The following is a 17,312-nucleotide window of genomic DNA, read 5'->3' as shown; positions in this document are numbered from 1 at the left end:
TACAGAGAAGGTCGGGAGGAATTGCACTGTGTCATTGTGGATTTAGAGAAAGCATATGACACAGTGCCTAGAGAGGAGTTGTGGTATTGTATGAGGAAGTCGGGATTGTCAGAGAAGAATGTAAGAGAGGTACAGGATATGTACGAGGGTAGTGTGACAGTGGTGAGGTCTGCAGTGGGAGTGACTTATGTGTACAAGGTGGAGGTGAGATTACATCCAGGATCAGCTCTGAGCCCTTTATTTGCAGTGGTGATGGACAGGTTAACAGACTAGATCAGACAGAAGTCCCTGTGGACTATGATTGCAGATGACGTTGTGATCTGTAGTGAGAGTAGGGAAGAGGTGGAAGAGACCCTGGAGAGGTGGAGATATACTCTAGAGAGAAGAGGAATGAAAGTCAGCAGGGCTAAGATAGAATAGGAGTGTAAGTATTTGGGATCAACAGTTCAGAGTAATGAGTGTGGAAGTGAGGTGAGAGTACATGCAGGATGGAGTGGGTGGAGTAGTGTCGGGAGTGATTTGTGACAGACGAGTACCAGTAAGAGTGAAAGGGAAGGTGTACAAGAGGGTAGTGAGACCAGTTATGTTATATGGGTTGGAGACAGTGGCACTGACAAAAAGGCTGGAGTCGGAGCTTGACGTGGCAGAGTTGAAGATGTTAAGATTTGCACTGGGTATGACGAGGATGGGCAGGATTAGGAATAAGTATATTAGAGGGTCAGCCCAGGTTGGAAGGTTTGGAGACCAAGCCAGCGAGGCAAGATTACTTTGGTTTGGACATGTGCTGAGGAGGCATGCAGAGTATATTGGGGAAAAAGATGCTAAGGATGAAGCTGCCAGATAACAGGAAAAGAGAGAGGCCTAAGATGAGGTTTATGGATGTGGTGAAAGAGAACATGCAGGTGGTTGGTGCGACAGAGCAAGATGCAGAGGACAGGAAGAAATGGAAACAGTTGATCTGCTGTGGTGACTCCTAATGGGAGCAGCCGAAAGAAGTTCTCCGTAGTGTCTTAAGGTTTAGGTTAAAAAATTGCTGAAGAATGTGTAGAGGCAAAAAGAGATGAAGTTGGCCTTGCTAAGTCAAGCCTCAATAAAATGATTTCATTTACTTGAAACGGTGACATTGGTTTCATCACTGAAATCTGGTTTAAAGATCCTGCTTAGCTGCCTTTTGCTAATTGCCATAATACGTTGTTCAAACCTGTCAGTGTGCCTAGAATTTTCTTTGTTTTAACAATGATCACAGATTTGGATTTAATGAAACTTTTCTCAAATTTTGCAACAAACACATTGCTAAGCAAAACGCTCATTGCAAACACTGCATGAACATCAATGAACTTCTCTTCCCCCAAGATTCGTACATATTGAAAATGTATCTAGCAACCTATCAAGCTACAGCATATTTGTAGTTAGTTTGTAGTAAAGTACTAATTAGCATTTATGTAAAGGGTAAATAAAAAAAAATAAAAAAGGAAAGCATGTAACTGCCTATTGGAAGCAAGGGTCCATTTCAAGAGCATCCTGGGAGCAGTCTGAATTGACTTGTTCACTGGGGGGAGCCCTGGTCGATTACTGGCCTAGGTTGAAGGAATCTGTCTTCTCTTCTCTGCAGGGCGCAGCTCTTTAAAAGCTCCTAGCATTACTCCTGCAGTAATTACCAGAAAAAAAACTGTTTTAACTCAAACATTGCATTTCTTATCTGTAACAAATTAGCTCCATTAAAAATGTTTTCATTAAAATACTGACATTAAACCTGCAGACTTCATGCTGTCCATTTATTCGCAGCCAAATAGTCCGCCATGACAAACCAAGGATTATATCCGAAGAAAATGGATTATGTTTACTACAATTGACTTCTTTCCTTTTACACTGTAACTACCTTGGCGTACAAGAACCAGGTATTTGCATGCTTGTGCACAACATACACACACTGATGTGACTAGTTGCTTGTATGACTATACACAAGTACTTGCTTACAGTCAGATTAATGATAAAGTACATAAATAATCTACAAGTATATTTCAGTTCTCTGCTGAGAGTCAGTGTAACCCATTGCATCCCCCACACCCTCCCAACTTTTGGTTCAAGAATCAGGCAAGCATACAAAGTCAGGAGCAGATGTTACACATTTGGTCTTGCATACTTAGAATGATGCTGGCATAGCTGGTTTTATATTGGAAATCCTTTTCCGAAGGGTATGAAGTCTGTTCATTTATTGACTGCAAACCAACAGACTTGAAAGAAAATCAAATTTTGAGGAACAGACCAGAAATTTAGTGGGGATCAAACTTCAGATTTCTGAGATCAGGCGAATAAACAAATGCATAAATATTGGCCCAGAAACTTTCAGCTCACTGCTGTCACCACCGTATAGTGCAACTTCCCTTTGCCATCTTAACTTGTCTCAGGAGTCAGCAGATGGTCAAGAACATATTTTTAAATATTTTACTTGACTACTTGGAAGGTTAGTAAGCATTTTCTGAAGGATACAAAATCTGAAGTTCATATCCCTGTCATTTTATGACTGTAATCCACAATTTACCAGAAAGCCACAACTTTTACAAGGAACAATCCAAAATACACCTCAGATCCTTGGCTTTATCCAGAATCCTTTAGCAAAAACTAATTGGGAAATCACTGGACAAAGTGTTCGTTTTCAAAGGCAACTTGGAAGCATAGTGCACTTAAGTGACGTGTTCAAAATTTCATTGCGGGCAAATAGTGGCTCTGATTCCTTTCTGTGGTTCTATATTTTTGAAAGTGTAGTGTACTCCTCAGGACTTTTAGAAGTAGTACTTTGAAGTGCAGACAGAGGAAAAATTGTCGTCTACTTGGGTTATAAAACTATCTATAAACATTTCTAAGCAAAAATACTAAATCTTCTAGATTTTGTTGCATATTTGGGACACATATCCTCCCATTAGTGAATTGCTTATCCATTCTCTCCCAATCCTTTCTAACCTTCTCTGATTATTAGTTGTGCAATAGTTTATATGCTTTGCTAATTATTCCTTTAATAGCAGCTTCTGTTTGAGATTATTAACTCTACCAGTGCTGGTCTTTTAGTACAATCCTGAGTCTTTCTCTTTGCCTATACTATATCAATCCTTGATAGAGAAGGCAATCTGTAACCTGCAGTCCAAATTGAATGGGAAGATTGCAAGAATTTATCCCCCCCTAGTTATTTGCTTAGTACCCGGGTTCCTTTGCCTCGTTTTCTCCAATAAATTCCAGCCACCTCTTGCCTATCGTCTTTATCCATAATTAGTCATCCCTATTGGCAGAACCTCCTTTCTCCATTCCTGTGTTGGCTTAGTTCATAGAATACTTTATGCAACTTTATGGATATAATAATCTGTATGATTATGCTCCTTAAAGGTCTGCATCCAAAATACCAGTCTCCTCGTTTCTTGAGCCACCCCCCCCCCCCATTTCAACATCATCCCTTTCCACTTTGAATTAGTTTTCTGATTGTGCTATGTATAGGAGCCTTAATTGTGTAGCTCTGAAATACCCTTTCAAATTGGGTAATCCCAATCTGCCCTGTTCTACTGGAAGAATCATCAGTCCCACTTGACTCATGCCATCTTCCCCTCCCAGATAGTCCTTCAGCTCTCTTAATTGCTATCCTCAACTTATCCTTTGGTTGATAAAAATCTACCTGCCCTGTGTACAAGACTATAAGGGACTAAAAACATTTTGACTGCTTATATCTTACTATACATATAACAAAGCTTCCATTTTCTCGTTTATATTTTAGTATGTTCCCACCCATACTTAGCTGCCACACCAGAATGTTTAATCCATACTTCTAAATACTTCATTTTATCATGTCCCCATAAATATTGTTGAACCAATTTGTGTTGGGGTACATAATTTAACGCTATTGCCTTTGTTTTACCTTTATTAGTTTTGTATCCTAAAAAAGATTTGAAACTGTCTTAAATGTAAAATATATGCAAATAGAGCCAGCTTTTCTTGACTAACATACCAATTATATCCTTGAATTTGAGTCCCTTAATTTACCAGTGGTTCTAAATATAATAAAAATAAAGGGGAAAGAGGACACCTCTGCAGGCTTGTTCTGCTCAAGCAGAAATTAATTCTCCAAGAACTACTGTTCTCTCCCTTTTTCCTTGCAAATGTAGTAAGCTAGGGAAATCTACCTATATAGCCAAGGCTACTGCAGCAGTGATCCATATGACTAACATTGTGCAAGCAAACTTGCTATAACAGTAGATATTCAAATGACCACTGCTGCAGTAGCTGCTTTCTCCCTCTATCCCCCTTGCTTTTTGGTGTGATGTTTGGGGTGTGGACATGTAGTTGTTTTCCTCTGAGCATAGTCTTTCAGGGCTTAGGTTCCCCCTCTCTGTTGGCAAGAAAGCTCTGAAGGGCTTTGCACCCAAACCCATCTTTTTAGTCATCTCAGCTTGAGCTGACTGGGTGTATGGAGGGTGTCCTAAAGCTCTGGAAGCTGGCCTGCTGTTATCCTATGCAATATACAAATAGTTTAGCCAAGGCTACTGCAGCAGTGATAATTCAAATCTGTTATAAGTTTGCTTGCACAACTGTACTTTCCCATTCTTAACACTTTTCTGTGAAGAAAAAACTGCATGAATACCTTAGTAATATACAATGCATTTTCTGCAAGAAGTGGGCAATGTGATACGTAGTCAGTCTCCTACTTTCAGATTAACTTAATTGTATTCTTTTTCCTACAATACACTTTCTAAACTTGCATTCTTTACTCTTCTGTAATCCCCTTTCATTTCCTTCTGGAAGGTGAATTCTGCAACCATTTGTATTCATGGTCTACACATTTTCCTGTGCTTACATTTGTCCAAAATTCTGCATTCATACCTTAATGGCCAAAGCTTTTCCCTTGTTACATTATCTGTTCGTTTGCCATCTTCATCTTTTGTTGCTTGCCTGCTTACTTTCTGGGACATGGATGGGACGGATAGTATTTATATTTGTTTAACCACAGCCGGGATTAAATGGCAGTGAAGTCAAATAAGTTTCTCTATTCTCACCGATCTGTTTTCTCAGCTTTGCTACCTTCTCGTGCATTCATTTAATAGTGCTTTATATGAATATAGCATAGGGTTCTACAAGCACATTCCTTTATGGAGTTTTTGCCCTTGTGTTCATTGGCACTGCTTTAATCTTCTGCGGTCTCCTGTCTTTCTACATTTGCATTTCATTCCCAGTGTCTGACTTTGGCTGTATAACACTCATGAGGATACTTGACTAGTAGTCAGCATGATAGTGCCAATCTTGGACCTTCCTAGGCATACTTAAGATGTAAAATTACCATCTTGGAAAGACTCTAGCTTTACAGAAGCATGGAATCTATAGCCCTAGTAGAAAGCATGTAGTGGATTACAGGTATTACTTTTGCACTCAGTCTGGGACCAAATGTCCCGCGGCAGTGTGTGTTTAGTATTCTGATACAATAGAAATACTGACTCCTTGTGTATCTGTAATCTCCATAGCTCCCATTATGTTGTACGCGATTGTGTGGGACTGTGGGACACTTGGTGGGCATACAGCACATTACTAATCTGACAGAAGACAGTTGATCACTGATGGCAACTGCCATTTGCACGTTAACATGTTCATTATAGTACACTGATCAGTGCATTTTTAGGAAGAAACCAGATATTTGCTGAGTTATAGGGAGGAAATGCCAACTTAGCACAGGACATGCCAGCCGGGAAGCAAACTGGAGAATCAAATGTCAAGTAAGCAGTAGCTGTCTGGGGCACCTAATGTTACTTAGAATCATTTCTTCACTTTGGAGGTGTGTCCCTTTTGGTAATGTGCATTAGTATACTGCAGTCGGTCCTTAGCTCTTCATCCTTGTCTTACTCCAAACTTCCAACCTTTTTTTCTTAATGGATCTATGGATTTTAGTTAGAAAAGTGGGCAAATTTAATTGCGTACTAGGCCACCTGATTTAGCTACCTCATATTCAAGTATATCTAGGCCTTATCTGGTCTGTTTACCATACACGTTTATACTCTTCATAATTTTATTTGAATTGCCTCAGTTCCTTGATTCTACCCCCTACTGATATTTCTCACTCTGGTTTATCCTGGATCGTAACTGAGTTTTTCATAAATTTTACATTTATTTTGCTATTTTTCTGATTTAGGATCCAACTGAAAACTATGCATGGATCTTTTTTTTCCATTATTGGTACTTCACCATTGGTCATAAATAAGAAAAGACTCTCTTGAAAGTCTTTCAGGGCATAATTTGTGGCCCACTGAAGTACAATCATATAGAAAGACCTGCCCATATATAATGGAGTCTGGTTTGTGTTGAATGCTTGATTAAAGCCCTGCATTACATACAACTCAACTGTCCAGATTTTCAAAGAATATCCAGATTTTTGGCTCATTTTTGATCTGTTCCTCAAAATCTGGCAAATCAGTGGTATGATCTGAGGATTGAAGTCACTAAATTACATACATTTGAGTTTCAGACTTCAAAGCTTTCAGAAAATATATGCTAAAACCATGTTACTATATCAACTAAGTTTATAAGAGCAATATTTAAAATGTCCATATTTTTGGGCCTTTGTGTACCCCCTTTTTGTCAGGCTTTGTCCAAATATCTTGCACTAAGAGGTTGAGAGGTATACATGCTACTGTGCTTTATTTTACTAAAATATGTTGACTAATGTGCATATCTTCAATGAAGTGATATTTTGCAAAATGTACATTCCAACAACTTGTTAGAAGTTTGGTTCCTATTCATCACTGAAGTGACTGTCTTGTGGCATTGACAGTGAAAGCATGAACGACATGACCAAATTCCTTAGTACTTGCAGAAATTTGGAAAAGTTGGAGGAAATCCAGTTTTTGATATATTTTCACGCAACCTGCACTTTGAGTTGTGGCCATATGTCATATGAAATTAGCACCTCTTTGGTTCTTTTAGGACTTTTTAGTTTGAGTAGGGCAGAGGCTGAATAAGAGTCTAGAGAAATAGAACAGTTCCTGGAAATTTGATCATATCTGCTGATGTCCACTTAAAAGTTCATAAAACATGAAAGTGTAAACCCAGTTACGTACAGTCTCCTGTTTAAATCTGATGTGTACAATTACAATAAACAGGGCAATGCATTCTTTTCAGAACCTTCTTCTCTTGGGAAATGCCAATACTCAATAACAGAAAGTTATTAGTCTTGCTAGTTGCATGTCAGTGGTAGTAAATCTCAGCTGAGTGGCTTTTTCTTGGTTAGCAACACATTTTGGCTCATCTATAGAAATAATGCGATTAGTAATTCAGCAGATGTACCTGTTTAATTTGGTTATTTGGATTTCTTTATTAAGCTAAATGATTAGACAGATAAATCATATTGTGAAGAAAAGGCAGACTTGTAATTTTTTTTCTCTTCAATAGCCAACACATTCACCAGAGCGGTCAATTTCAGTTTCTGAAGCGTTCAGGGATGTTCCAGAGTCTCCTGTATCATCCTTCAGAGAACCCAGCTTCAGGACTTTGGTACAGTATTAAATACTTTGCAACATGTAAACACATTTAAACTTTGCCTACTAAACTGGGAATGTTAACAGACTTTGGGGGGGGGGGTTCATTTTTGTCATTGTGCAGAGTTCTTTATACCATCTGTAGAAACAGTGAAGACAAATGCGCTGTGTAGCTTTACCTCAACATTTTAAAATAGCTGCCTCTCACTTTTACAATAAATTTTTGTAATGGTTTGCTGTAGGAATTGACCAGAGTCCACCTTTCTAGTCACCATTTTGGGTCTTATGGTATGTTGGGCTTTTCCTACTGGTCTTTGTATTATGTTGCTTTTCATGTCAGTGATCGAGACAGGTGTGTAATCGCACCTGCTGCCGGCAAATATATGCATAGAAAGCTGCACTCTTTGCCCACCATAAATTGGTTCCATTGCTGTCTTACCAATAACTGAAGATCATTTTGCACTATAAAATTAGTATTTTCTGGGAAGGGTTGCATGTTAATACCAGTACAGTGCTAACATCCCCTTCCTTTGTAGCATTACCATAAATACCACTAGCTAGATGCAATAGGATATCAAAGTACAATTACTGCTATTCCTTAAAAGAAATGACTGTTTTAGCCCTAAAGATGTGTGTATCTAAACAGGGCTTTAAGAAAATTCCCTTCCATAATGAAGGCAATCTAGTGATGTGGAATTGGGGAACCCTGTAGTAAGTGGATGGAGAGAGCCTCTCTAACCTTCATTCACCAAGATGTCCTTTCTTTACGGCTGTTGGTTCTGCCATTGCCACTTCACATTAAGCTGCTGAGTGGTGTATTTGAAATGACCCTTTAACTGATACTGGCAGTGTATATAGTGGTGTAATACAGATTTTGGATGTGTGTTTTTTTGTGGGGAGAAACTTACTTTTGGTATATTAGGACAGACATCCCTATAAGAAAAAGTGCTGCAAGATATTTTTAGTGAGCCATATTAGTATGTTAAATATTGTTAAATATTTAGTGTGACCAATATCTTTTTCTTCAGTTTATGAAGGCTTTTGGCATTTTACAGCAGCTTTCTTTTGTTGACCAAGAGCTGTTAATTTGTCTGATCTGCAATTTTTAAACCTTTGCAACATTAAGAGCAACACATGAGCCAAGTATCAATATTTTATTTTGATCTTCCTTACTTCATTTAAAGCAGCTGGGCAAGTGTAGTTCATTATGCTTGTTTCATATTTTGTTTTCTCTCAATTACAAGGTTCCTACATTCCTTTTCTGGGCCCAGCTGTGTTTAACTCCTAGCTTGGTGTATAGCTACCTGAATGTATAACTACAGGCATGTTGATAGTCTTGCATTTTACCCTGCTTTGCAGCTTTACACTGGAGTGTGCTCCACTTTGTCTCCCTTTAGCAGCCAATGTAGTTGTTTCAATGGTAGATATGTCTCTGCAGTAAGATTATTTTTTTCATTCTTATGATTGACAGCTGATTGCCCATTTACATTTAAGGCATTAAAAATGCCAGATTTCCTTAATTTCAGGTCAGTGATGACATTAGTTAAGTGGGCAGAAGCCACTGATTTAGATGCTCCAGGAAGTGCAATGAATGCTCAAGATCACTTAAATTTATGCATTAGTTTTTTATAGGTGTTCTCTCTAACACATTCTAGGGAATTGTCTGGACTGTAGTAGCCATTTTAAAAGGGTTATGTTCTAATGCGCGCTATATTCTCCAAGATGTCTAGTTCATAACTAGGTGCAGTTAGGCTTGCTATCATGAATAAAGACAAAGCTTGTCTGATATGATGGCACCCCTGTAACCACTTGCATGGGCTTCTTGCATATACAACACAGTTTTTCACCTTGTCACATGAAAGAAAATGCACTTCAAGACATGGACTGGACCTTCAGCCATCTAGTCAATATAAAGAAGTCCATGTTTGGTCATTTGCAGCCTAGTTTAACAAAAATGTGGAGCTGCATTTTCTGGGACCTATTTTTTACAGTTGTGATAACTGTATAGCCTATCTATTCAGAATGTCAGTGACTGAACCCCACTCCCAGATATCAGAAAATTGCACATGTACACTTATATGTTTAGTGACAAGTATTTTACTATTTATTTCTGTTTTGTGTTTAACCTTGTCCTGAATAAAGCAACGTCATATAATTAAGTAATAAGTATATTCAGACAGGCTGGGTCTCCCATGAAACAAGCCCAAGCCTTCCCAGGGATGGTGTTATCACCACTTAAGAAACTGATCTAGCCAAATCATGTTTTCTCCTGTCTCTACAACTTGACTACTCACCCCAGTTTGATATGGGAGTAATTACCGAAATAAAAGTGGAAGTGTCTGCATTGATGTAAAATAGATACCGTTTCTCTCATACCTCATCAGCTATTCAGTAGATGTCTCCTTAGTTTTGCTTAATGTAAAATTGCACCATAAAAGTGTCTCGTTGCTTTCTATCTTTGTAGTCTTGTTAAAATGTGACTTCTTGCAACTTGTATTGGACTGATTTTTCATCCAGCCCACTATGAACATGTCCTTCATGAGGCAGACCTAGATAAAACTTGATTGTTTGCATAACTTGCAAAAAATGCTGATGCAGGAAATGCAACTGCATACAGTTTCCCCTCATCCACCCTAATCACTGGATGTATGCATCTTTCTGTAGTTATGGTGCATTAGGGAAACCCCTTTCAGCAGTTTGGTCATTATTCATTTTCCTAGAACTGCTTTAGGTTGAGGCTGCACAGTCAGTTTCTTATTTTTCAAAGTTTTCCAGAAGTTATATTTTTGAAGTTTTCCAAAGCTTAGTAATGGGTGCCAGCATAATCTTCGCTTAGAGACATGTGAGCCGTACTTTTTTACCATGTTCTTAGAAGTCCATAAATTAATATTTATAAACTTTACTTCACTCAGCCATCAAAAGATGTACGTTTAGAGCACCATATGCTGACCGTTTAGCTTTGCTTGAAAGATCTGGCTGATCACACATCTGTTCATTTTTTCTTTGGAATCCCTACTGTTTGTCTTCAGGTAGGTGATAACTCAAAATGTCAAAGTAACATTGCTGGTGTCCTGTCTTGGCAGGTAGACTCAGAAGAGAAAGTCTTATTCACTCTCTCCCTCTGAGTTTGTAATCTTAGAATTGTGTGTGTGTGGTGGTATATATGTATAGCACTTATTTTGATAAAAGTATTTGATCCTATGGGAGAAGGTGCAGCTGAGCAAAAATAAAGTCGAAAAGCACCAGCTCTTACAAATTGCAGTGTGGATCAGGGAATGTTTTTTGTCCCTATTGTAGTGCACATTCTGAGTTGGAATATATAACTGGTAGTGTGGGGGGTTCAGGGCGAGCTTGTCCTTTCAAAAAAAGTAATTTTATATTTGCCTTTTGTGGATCGATCTGTATTCCATAAGGTGCCATCAGTGGCTGTGTGATCAGCTATTTGTGTCGTTAGTCAATCTATGCTACCATACATAAATGTACATAGTGTGGTGTGTATGTATATATCTAATATAATTTTATATATATATGAAATTTGCATATATTAACAGCACAAATCAGTTCAGCAACCATTGATGGCACTACATCAAATAACATCAGTCTACAAAGGAATGAAAAATTAAGCAAATATGCTAATTATGTATTCAATCTTGAGATTGCACTACAGTGGGGAAAGTGCATATTCCCTAATCCCCACTGTACTGTGATCTGTAACAAACAGCTGGTGCTTTTCAAATGGGTAATTTTCGGTCAGCTGCAGTCAACTTTGTACTGTTGATCAAAACACTATATATATATATATATATATATATATATATATATATATATATATATAATGTGCACAAACACCTGTTTTAGATATGGATGGATGGCTATATAGCTATGGATGGACAGATTATATACATATAATCTATGTCTCAGGAATATGAAGGCTTGTCGCCCCTGCAAAAATTCTGTTTTGGTTAGCAACCTCTGAAGGTTTCAAATTTTTGGGGGTCAAATCCCATCAGTTACTTCATTCAGCCACCACAGTGGACTTGTTCTGTTATCAGATGTACAGTCTTAAATCAAGCGCCAGCAAGAGATATTTTCTTTGCCACTAAAATGTGAGAGTAACTTAATAGGTGCTTTACACATCCTAGAGTAGGGCAGTATCTTGCTTTTCAGTAGCTTGCCTATAAATCCATATAGACACATTTAGATGTGCAGGAAATGGTCTGATGAAAATAGCTTATCTTTTGGTATTGTACTGTGATGTAACACTTCAGCATATTCACCATGACTCTACTGCTTTTAACTTTTTACTTTGACAGTAGTGTTTTTTTGCATTTAAGTGTTTTTATAGCAGATGTTCATGTTTACTTAAGCCACTGTTTGTGCATGTGATATTTAGTCTATGGCTGGACGAGAACATTTTAAAGTGCTAAAGCTAATTTAAAGAGCTGATTGATGGGGTCTTTCTGTTCCAGTTCCTAGAGTCTAGAACAGCATACCATCTGCTTTGTCATTGAAGAAACCAATTTTTTTTAGTAATTGGTGTATCTTGTCCAGGTTCCGAGACCAAGTTTTACCAAGGTTTTGGAATGGATAATAGAGTAGATTCATGTGAATAAAATAGCAGAGAAAACAGTAATGGAGAGACTGAAGAATGAAGACCCAAAGCTAAGTCTAGAAAGTTTAATAAGTGTATTTGGCTCAAAATGTCAAAGTGCTTTAAATGTGCTTCAAATGCCATGAAAGCCTTTAAAGGATCCATAGGTATAGCATGTGTTTGTAATGCGTTTTTAAGGCAGATGTTGCTTAAAATAATGCTACCACTCTGGCCCACTGTGTCATAGAGGGGTAAAAGTCTGTCTACTCTAGAAGACTGGTTTGATTTAGGGGAATGAGGAAGCTGGCAGGGGAGAGGAATGATGAAGTGGAGCTTGAGCACCTCTCCCTCTCTTAGAAGAGGTTTTAGGGGCACCTGCTTAGGGTGCAAACTGCATTAAGTATCCCTAGTAGAGACCAGGGAGGAACAGTGGAGGTACTTTCTTTCAAAAAGTGGTTAAGTTATTGAGGGGACCATTTCTCGGAAGCAAGGCATGTGCTGTCATAGATGCCCATTGCATGTTGGGATGTAGCAAATGTGCAAAGAAGGGAATTGTAGAATCAAGCAAAAAACTCTGATCCTCCCATCAGATGAGAGCACTACTCACATGTCATGCTGTGTTACCCCAGAGGAAAATATGGCTGCAGGGCCCTTACTTCTGGGAGAATAAACAGGATGGTTGAATGAATAAGGATGTTTGATGGTCACCAGGCGTTAGAGCAAAAAGCACTTTGTATATAATCTGTAAACGAGAAGATACAGAAGAGATCCTGTTAAGTCTGGCACGGAGCTTTTAAGAGTCTGTAGCAACTTTGTAAAGATTGTAAATTATTTTTGTAGTAGAACAGTACCAAAGTGTAAAGATGTAATTGGCTTAGGTAGTCTAGCATTATCTACAGTTATCTTTACATGATATAGGTGATTGAAGTTAGAAGAGGGGCACCTACCATTGTACCGTAGTTTTACCATTATTTGAAATCCTACCCACTTGTTCCTTGTTTGGTTATTTGGAATTCACTGTATGACCCCTGCTTATTAAGGGGGAGCAGAGCCCATTCATTTCCTAGGTATTCCCATATGAAGAGGTGATGAGCTATAATATGAAGTGTTTCTATGGAATTTGTTTTTCTTAAGGGCAAATATTGTTCAGGGGTAGTAGTATGGGATGTACATTGGCAGATTACCTCTGATAGAAATTTTGCAAGAGCAGATTAGTATAGTAATTCAAATGCTTTGCATGTGAGCTTTGTCCTTAGAAATATCTTGACAAGTTGCTTCTCTTTATGGCCTGGAAAAGTTGAGTGGTTAATTTTGATGCATGTAACTCCAGAAGTATGACTCATGTTCCCTGCAGTCTTATCAGCGTCCTTATAACAGTTCATATTTATGTACCTGTAGAAGCGCCTCTCATTTGTATGGTCAACCTTTTTCTTAACCGCTTCTACAACCCCCCCCCCCCAACTTTAAGCACTCACAACATTCCCCACCCAAAAAACAAACTGTCGGGAATACAAAGATTGCAGATCTATAGCAAGCCCTTTCCCTATTTAAAAACAAAAAATTGAAAAGGTTTACTGCTGTGCAAACCTGGCAATTTCTGTAAAAGTGGACCAGGGAAGGATTCTTGTGAAACTGTTAGAAATTTGCTATTCTACTGAAAGCACTGTTAAGTGTACATTTTAATGTTCTGTTTTGGAGGCATTTGACCAAAACTGAAATTTTGTAGAGAAGCAGGTGACAGTTGACTATTTCAGATACCCTTGTCTATCCATTAACAAATCACCTCTTAGTTTGAATCATTCATACTGTTGTAAATGACAGCACCACATTTCTACTTGTCAAATCTACAGGCAGTTAAAAGTAGGACACTGTCTCCCTGAAAACAAAATTAGAAATCAAGCAGCATAACTGTGCACTTGAGAAAGACAAGAATATACTCTTCAGTAACTTGGCCCCCATACGTATCAAGTGAACAAAAGTGAATCACACCCCATGGCTAACCAAATTCACCAAACAATGCATGGAAAACTTTGCAAAAAGATGGAACACAAAATTCAATTAATTTCAAAGAAAGAAATGGAGCCAAGAAGCTAGTAATATAAGATAAAAAAAAAGTTCTCCTCCAAGCTAACAACCTTGCAAAATAATCCAAAAAAATTCTGGAAGTCGGCAAACTCGTTTCTCAACCATGGAACTCTTCAGAATCCCTCTCCTACAACTGATAAGACCCCAGTCAAATTTCCCATGATTTTAATACCCACTTTATTACCACTATCCAGAAATTAATCAGACTGCTCAAACCCAAACCAGTATGCCCAGAATACTAATATCATACAAAATGAAAATGTACCACTCCTGAAAATTTCTAATCCTTCCATAGCTCTCATTTTCTATTCAGCCAGTACCCACATCTGTCATATGTTAAACTCAAACCATGCTTTCTCCATAGACAACTTTCCCACAGAATATTTGCAACTAGCAGCAAATGCAGTTGCATATCCAGTTAGTATTCTTATAAACCGCTCTCTTGCAGAAGAATGTTCCACGTCTATGGAAAAAATCTATTACTCCTCCACTACATAAAGGCGGAAACTCACAACGTCTCAAATTGCCCCATCTCTATACATTCCCCACTATCCAAAATCCTTTAATTGTGTTACACCTCCTTGATCATCTTCTGTCCCACTCATTATGGCTTCCATCCAGAGCACACTATTACAGCCCTGCTCTCATTCATTGAAACGGTCAAAGCCTTTGATACAAGTCACCCCACTTAAGTAATCCTATTGGATCTATCTAAGGCTTTGAACTCAATATCACATACTAAACTTCTGATCCAATTAAAACTTGGCTGCACCCGGAAATCCCTCAACTGGTTTACATCATGCCTAAACAGTAGACTATCTGTAAAGTGGCATAACGTCCAGTCTGATTATCTGTCATAGTCCCACAGGGTTCCGTTCTGGGACCATTACTCTTCAATATCTTTATTAATGACCTCCACAAAGTGTTTCAACTAGGTAAAATTATCTAATAAATAAACAATCTCTACTTAAAACAATTTCTCTGACCTTCTCAGTTGCTCAATGCTTTTAGAGATTGAATCATGGCTAAACAATTCACAACTGCTACTAAACGCCAAAAACTTCTCTTCAAAACCACCAGATATATACTTCAAAAGCCTATTTAAATACGGAACTGAAATGGTAAAATCTGCCAAACTAGTAGGCATTACAATTGACTACAAACTCTCCATTGAAACACATTCTCAATGCAATAAAGAAAACCATTTAAACCTGACAAACTTTATCGTCATAAACTTTACATGGACGAAAACATCAAAACTGGCGAGTACCTTACTCATCCCTGCAATACTTTATGGTAGTGCCATCTTTACTAACCTTCACTCGTCCCTAAGCAATAAACTTTAGTCTTGTTCAAATAAAATAGCTAAATTCTCCTCAGGAAAGCTTAACCGCTCACACCAGTATCAACTGGCTGGATTTGCCAAACTGTTTGCTGTACCCAACTGATGCTAGCCCATCAACTAATTTACAAACCAAATTACCTGCCCAGCAGTCTCATCAGTACTACAAACGTGTATTCCTTCACATACCCTAATATCCTCCAACAAATTGCTACTAAGTGTAAGAAAGCCCAACAAAACAGCTGGACAATACTGTTTCTCCCATAACATTGCTAAAAAAATGGGACTCCTTACCCTCCCATATTACCCAAATGTACTGTATAACGACTTATAAAGTAGCATTAAAAACTTCCTACCATACCTCCCAACAGTCTCAAATTGCTTGGTTTTTACTGAGTTTTCGGGTCCAAATATTTGGTTGCTATGATTCCCAAGTGGCACCACCTTCATTTCAGATTTTTCCAGTTATTCTTTTTTTTACTTTATGAGCTATCACATGCACGGTGATGTCTGCCCCGCCGGGGCTACCAGTCTGTCAGAATTGAGCTTGCTCACCTTTCAAATGGGCTGTGAGTGGGAGCTCCGGTTATCTTCTAAGAAATTGTCTGTGGCTGTTCAAATGATCTGTGTGTGCGAGAAGTTAGTCTGCGAGTGGGAGGAAGTCCTGGGTACTACACTCCAGATGTAGGGAAACATGTTTTATTCCACTTTTGAGGTATATATAGTGTCTCGGTCTGTCTCTCTCTCTAGAAATAGCAATGGTGAGTTGGATATAAAACACTTCTTAGGGGTTTAAAGAACGGTTGATAGTATGGCTCCTCCCTTTGTTCAAACCTGTGTGTTTTTTCTTTGTTTCATATTCTCCTTCAGGTCTGTATGGCTGAACAGATGCTGCTAAGATAGAAGGGGAGGAGTGGTGGTTAGTAGGTAGAAGAAGGGAAGAACGGAAGAAAACTGGTTATTCCTTAATTTCATGATAGCATCCCCTTGTCTGTTGCTAGGGTAGGGTTGGCAGCTATGTCTGGCATCTGAGAAAGGCAGGTGTTCTGAGCTAAGCAGAGGTCTTCTGTCATCTCCTGTGATATCTAATGGCACACCTTAGGGAATTCTGCAACCAGGTAAGTAAGGAATGGTCTGACCTTTGAACGTTTTCCCACATATTATTTTGCCATTGTTTATTTCAACAGAACCGTTTAAACGATTTTATTGTATTATATTTCAATTATTTTTAACTTGTGTAATGTAGCAGCAAACAACTAATATTTCAGCACACCTTCCTGGAAAGATCTGATATGACAAAGTATTTTGTACACGTGTAGTGTTGAATAAACGTTTTTGAGAAGGAACGTGCGAGTGGAGCACTTTGATTTGTTAGTGCTTTTAAAATTTTCCTTCCGGGTTTACATCTCGAGGGCTACTTTATTTTAAGATAAGTCAAGAATAATTTGGTGGCTTCAGCTGCAGTGTGTAATCAAAGATGAGACATGACAACCATTACACCCTGAATCAGGAGAATATAGAAGTCATCAGGGATACTTTTAAAATATTAATACTTTTAACTTCGTTCAGAGTAAACAAACCTGTGTTTTCTTAGAGAAAATGTTTATAGCTACAATTGTTTCTCAGATTTAATCCAACAACTTACCTCCTAAAATCCTGAGCCAAAATCGGGAACTTTCTTGCAAATCAGAGAGTTGAGAAGTGTGGGTTAACTTTGTGTAAACTTAACACTGTTGGTGTTTTGCCCTGAAGTGCCTATGTTTTCATATATGTAAAGAAATGAATGCACCCC

General features: G+C 38.3%; 1 protein-coding gene across 3 annotated transcripts in view; it reads left to right on the top strand.

Moving 5' to 3' along the window:
- Positions 1 to 17,312, top strand: part of LOC122802746 (glycogenin-2-like) — a 1,303,570-nt gene that overhangs the window by 832,736 nt on the left and 453,522 nt on the right. For all 3 annotated transcript variants that reach the window (XM_044072514.1, XM_044072513.1, XM_044072515.1), the window contains exon 14: positions 7,417 to 7,518. In XM_044072514.1, the coding sequence (XP_043928449.1) occupies positions 7,417 to 7,518 (102 nt within the window). The remainder of the gene's footprint in view (positions 1 to 7,416; positions 7,519 to 17,312) is intronic.

The sequence above is a fragment of the Protopterus annectens genome, chromosome 5.part0, assembly GCF_019279795.1.
Source record: "Protopterus annectens isolate FY-2018-M chromosome 5.part0, PAN1.0, whole genome shotgun sequence".
Lineage (NCBI taxonomy): Eukaryota > Metazoa > Chordata > Ceratodontiformes > Protopteridae > Protopterus > Protopterus annectens.
The sequence above is the reverse complement of the archived record's forward strand: the minus strand, read 5'-3'. Positions and strand labels throughout refer to the sequence as shown.